The sequence below is a fragment of the Sinocyclocheilus anshuiensis genome, unplaced genomic scaffold (genome assembly GCF_001515605.1).
Source record: "Sinocyclocheilus anshuiensis isolate Anshui unplaced genomic scaffold, SAMN03320099.WGS_v1.1 scaffold180, whole genome shotgun sequence".
Taxonomy (NCBI): Eukaryota; Metazoa; Chordata; class Actinopteri; order Cypriniformes; family Cyprinidae; genus Sinocyclocheilus; species Sinocyclocheilus anshuiensis.
The window spans coordinates 927,383-932,710 of record NW_015554093.1 but is presented as its reverse complement, the minus strand read 5'-3'; the positions used below and the strand labels follow the sequence as shown (position 1 = coordinate 932,710).

Genomic DNA, 5,328 nt, shown 5'->3' with positions numbered 1-5,328 from the left:
ATTTCAGCCTTTCTCATTGGACAAGCTCATCCTGAGAGGCGTGAATCTTGTCAGGCCTTAAAGGCCTCACATCAGTGACCCGCCTCCAGTCTGTGGTTCTGTTAGATTCTGAGAAGATGAGGATGTGAGCTAGCACCCCTCTAAGGACACCCAAGTCTGCGCCAGGCGTCGGGCCTTGACTTTCCCTTCACCAAGATCATCTGACTCAAACTGGTTCTTTTTCATCAACCAACTTCAGCAAAGAATCTTTAGTAATTTTGATTCAAGTTCCATATGCAAATTACCATGCTTTCACACAAAAGGTCATAAAACTCCCCAGTATTTCCAAACTCCCATTGGAATTTCAGCCTTTCTCATTGGACAAGCCCATCTTGAGAGTCGTGAATCTTCTCAGACCTTAAAGGCCTCACATCGGTGACCCGCCTCCAGTCTGTGGTTCTGTTAGATTCTGAGAAGATTTAGACTAGTTTAAGTGTTTATGTAGTTAATAAAGTCTTACTTGTATCACACCTGAGGTTGGTCACTGTTTGCTCATAATCACAGTCCCTAATCATGCAGATTTCTGCTACATGCTCTGTGTAGTATTGTACAATAAGAAAGTTATTTCCCTTAACCAGGAAATTAACGTTCTTAGAACTGACAGACAGTTGACCCTGAGAGGTCAAGTAAATACTTACAGCGGATCTAAATATTTATAATTAATTATAACTAGTTATGATTAATTATGCATATTCCCCCTTTGAGCTGATTCGCTACAATATCATAATGCACATTAATGCTTGAAAAACAAAAGCCCAAAGCACTAACATTCAAAAGTTTTTAATGTTTTTGAAAGAAGTCTCTTATGCTCACAAAGCTGCATTTATTTGATAAAAAAATACAGTAAAAATAGTAATACTGTGAAATATTATTACAATTTAAAATATCAGTTTTCTATTTTAATATATTTTTAAATTTATTTATGTGATGGAAATGCTGCTCAAGAAACATTTCTTATTATGTTGAAAACTGTTGTGTTGCTTAATATTTTTTTGTGGAAACCGTGATACTTTTTTTTCCCCATGATTTTTTTTATGAATCAAAAGTTCAAGAGTGACATTTAAATGTCTTTACTGTCACTTTCCTTGCTAAATAAAATGATTCATTTTTTAAAAATAAATTCTTAAATAAATAAATTTAACTCTTTAAATAAACTTTGATCAGTGATCTATACATTTAAAACATTGTCACTGTAAAAACAATGTTATTTAAGAATTAATCATTTGTTATATTATTATAAAATTTTTGAGTGAATAAACTTTCATTCATAGTATTGTTTAAATTATTGCTGTGCAGATATACATATTTATTATTATTGTTAACATTTATCTTTTCTTTTCGTTTTCTTATTATTTTTGTTTATCCTGGTACGCGCATACATAATTGTACTTGTGACTGATTTAGAGATTTTGATCTTGATTTTGTTAACATGTCAAAGCAAATGTTGATTTAATGTCTATCTCAATTGTTAAAAAGCACCAATAAAAAGAAAAAAAAAAGTACAGTTGTAAAGAAAAGATGTTTACTTTTCTTTTTCATAGACATTCTTATGTGTCACTGACTCATTCACAAAAGTCAATGCCTGATGTGAACCACACCTGGAACAAAAGAGCTCTCATAGCACCTAAGATTAAGAATTGCTGACTTGCATGAAGATGGAAAGCTGCCTTTAACCCAACTGAGACACTTCTACATGACCTTAAAAGAGCAGCCACACCAAAGATCCCAAGAATATTGTACAACCTAAACAGTTTTGTTAAGAGGAATGGTGTCTGATGCGCAATAAACGCTGGGCTTATCCCAAAAGGAGTTAACCTGTTATTAAATTCAAGGGTTTACATACTGTTTCCACCATGCACTGGGAATACTGACACAGTGTGTTAAATTAAAACAAATTATACTCACATATACTCTGTGTTATTAATTTAAGCAGACCATGCATGTGTATTGATGCGACTTGATCAGAATCCAGGTAAATCCAACATTCACATACTTTCCCCCTTGAACTTTTAGCGATTGAGAGTTTAACTCACTTAGCCAAGAGCGTGAATTCACTCCGCTGTCTGACTGCACTGTTGACAGCTCTGACAGGTTGTGCTCCATTCTGGAAAAGAACGAGAGAAAAACATTGTGGTGTTTTTCCAACTCATGCTACCAGTATGTACACAAACTCCACTAAGGGAGACTATATTATTGAACCTATTAACCACTTGCAGGTTACTTGACAATATGCATCAGTAGTTATCGCACCTGTCTCCCCTGCAGGGACTTGCACACAGACTGAAACTCACTGGTACGGTCTCGGCAGGACATGCTGAATGTGTCTACAACAGGGGCTATGGGTGCTGGGACAGCCAGGGGGGTTTCCAGCTGCTGGACCAGCTGGGACTGGGTCTGAGACGGCCCAGTGTACACCCCGTCCTGGCTGCTTCTAGGACCGTGTCGCCGACGTGCGTTCATGGATGCACCAACTCATCACCTTATGATAAGGAAATAGAAATCAATGTTAAAGTGTGTTAAAAGCAAAACTCCCTTCCAATTTTACTTTTTTTTCAGGATTCTTTGATGAATTGAAAGATCAAAAAACAGCTTTTACTTGAAATAACAATCTTTTGTAACATTATAAATGTCTTTACTATCACTGATCAATTTAATTGACACAGCTGTTTTGAATAGAACACGTCTAGAAACTTCTGCTTCTCTATTGCGGTCATCTGCGCAATGTCACTGTTTTAAAAACAAAAGAATGCGCTAGTGTGGCGGTATGTCATCTGCGTATCTCATTATTTTGCAATCATTTTCATACTCTTTTTATGAAAGCCAGCGCTTGTTAGCTGCTAAGCTAAATGTGTAGCTGAATATATGATTATAATGCTTTCATCGGTCAAACAATGAAAAACGTCCCACGCGTCTGAATACATGAATAAACGAGCAGCGTTGATTTGTGATTTGTGAAGGGGAGATGACAACATAAGAGCTGAAAGATACAAAGATTCATTTCTCACCACTCCGCCTCTCTGCTGATTGAACTGTGTGCAGGTTGTGAATAATATCCGGGTCTTAACACAGATATTGACATCACTGCCACGTATTCTTTAAAGGAGATCTCTTATTATTGTCAACACAAGGTGGCGCTGTGAAACTGTTTGAATTTAAGCTGATGCAGTGAGTTGAAGATATGTATGGATACTGACATCAGTTTTTTTCATCAAAGTAAAAGTTAAATTATCATGTTAAATTAGTCAAACACATGATTGAATTAAAATCTGTTATTAACGCAATCAAAACATAGGCACCAGAATATGTACCATGTTTGACATTCTTTCATCGTTTGTCCTTTCTTCTTTTCTTTTTCGGTTAGGGTTCATCTTATCAATTAATGCAATTGCTTACTTTTAGTAGAAGCAATGTCTGTTCTTATTTCGTCTTGTATGATGAATTTGCATTAAAAACAACTGAATGAAAAAAATGTTTTGAAAGTAACCGAAAGAGAAAAATAATTGTACTTAAGTGAACCACAAATGTTTTTCTTAAAGCAAAATGTTTTACATAATATTAAATATAAAAGTAATGTTGTTATTATGATATTTAATATATTAGTAATTTTATTCGTAATACGAATTCATTTAAATAACTTATATAAAATATAAGTAAATATAAAACAATAGTTAAATAAGCCGATTACAATTTCTGTGGCATGGACGAGCTGTTTCCAATAAGCATCATAGTTGGTCTCTGAACCTGTTAAGAAGAAAGAGAATAATAATAATTATTATTATCATCATCATCCTTAAAACACCATCAGAAGTCAACTCTGCCACATCTAAATGTAAATGATATAGATATATGCTTTACCAAGGTTCTATGAAATTATAAAGCAATCATTGCTTTTAATGTTAAGTCATGAACCTGTGCATTACCTGCATTGACACTGGCTGTGTTCAACAAACGGCAGCTCAATAATCTCTTCAACATTCTGCCCATGCACATTCATGGCAAGCTGCTTAAACTGTAATTTTGTAGTGGGAAAAAATAATAACATTTAAAAAATAATTAAATAAATAATAATAAAAAAGAGAAGAAAAACATATATGATGATGAACTGAATCAATAACATTGCCATACCTGCATCACAGTGGTGTGTGTGCTCACATTCACACACAGCATAGCCTCATCAGAGCAGCTGCAGAGGAACACATGAGGGGAAAACACCTCTGTGCATCACCTCTGTGCATCACCTCAGGGAATTCATGCTCAACTGGAACTAACGTTTCACGTGGTTTGCAAAGGCTGCTGACATATAACTTCATGCTAAAAAAAAATATACATAAATAAAAAAAATAAAAAACGAATGAAGAACACAATATAACAAAGACACGTAATATCTGAGTTCTCTAAGAAACATTGTTGAAAACAATTATGGTCTATTCAACTTGATTCCTATGAATAGTACTTATAAACAGACCAATGAGAAAGAGAGGGAGAGAGTATACCTTGAACAGACTTATGACCGATATTTTGATTGTGAGGATGCTGTGGGTTAAAGATACAACAGTTTGGTTCATTTCGAGGCTTATTTATTAGTGACTCATTAATTCCAAATGTTTTTTTAGTGTTAAGGCATTCCGTTTCAGAATTACCAACACGTGGAGTCACTACAAGGTTTGGCATAATCTGCACATAAACATTTTGTTTTTGTATTAATAGGGTGTATTGGCCATAAAAACAGAGAGACAGACCGAAAACTTGTACTACAAATTAAAATAGTTGTGTCCAGGGGCGTACATTTCGTCTAACAGTAGGGGGGGACAATAAACATAAAATTTCTCAAGAGCAATATTTGAAGTGGACACAAGGCACGCGGGGTGGCGGGTGGGCAGCATATTTTCTTAGCGATAGATGCTATTTATGCAATCCTCATAAGGCTGCGGTTCTCTCGGTTGGTTGTGCATCTTTTTCTTCCACACTTTTTCCTTCCACTCAACTTTCTGTTAACATGCTTGGATACAGCACTCTGTGAACAGCCAGCTTCTTTGGCAATGAATGTTTGTGGCTTACCCTCCTTGTGAAGGGTGTCAATGATTGTCTTCTGGACAACTGTCAGATCAGTAGTCTTCCCCATGATTGTGTAGCCTAGTGAACCAATTTGAGAGACCATTTCGAAGGCTCAGGAAACCTTTGCAGGTGTTTTGAGTTGATTAGCTGATTGGCATGTCACCATATTCTAATTTGTTGAGATAGTGAATTGGTGGGTTTTTGTTAAATGTGAGCCAAAATCATCACAATTAA

The 5,328-nt window shown here is 35.5% G+C and overlaps 1 protein-coding gene and 1 long non-coding RNA gene across 3 annotated transcripts in view; both read right to left on the bottom strand.

Annotated features, from left to right (window-relative positions):
* LOC107669370 (syntaxin-5-like) overlaps positions 1-3,121 on the bottom strand; it is a 9,347-nt gene extending 6,226 nt beyond the window's left edge. For both annotated transcript variants that reach the window (XM_016461560.1, XM_016461562.1), the window contains exons 1-3: positions 3,045-3,121; positions 2,290-2,518; positions 2,073-2,143 (exon numbers count right to left, since the gene is read on the bottom strand). In XM_016461560.1, coding sequence (XP_016317046.1) covers positions 2,073-2,143; positions 2,290-2,499 — 281 coding nt within the window. In that variant the 5' untranslated portion in view covers positions 2,500-2,518; positions 3,045-3,121. The remainder of the gene's footprint in view (positions 1-2,072; positions 2,144-2,289; positions 2,519-3,044) is intronic.
* A 594-nt stretch (positions 3,122-3,715) lies between these two features.
* On the bottom strand, positions 3,716-4,572 carry LOC107669339 (uncharacterized). Its single transcript, XR_001631979.1, has 4 exons — positions 4,533-4,572; positions 4,165-4,350; positions 3,960-4,048; positions 3,716-3,780 (listed from the first exon to the last, which is right to left on the bottom strand). It is a non-coding gene; the product is annotated as an uncharacterized LOC107669339 (long non-coding RNA).
* Positions 4,573-5,328: the final 756 nt, after the last annotated feature.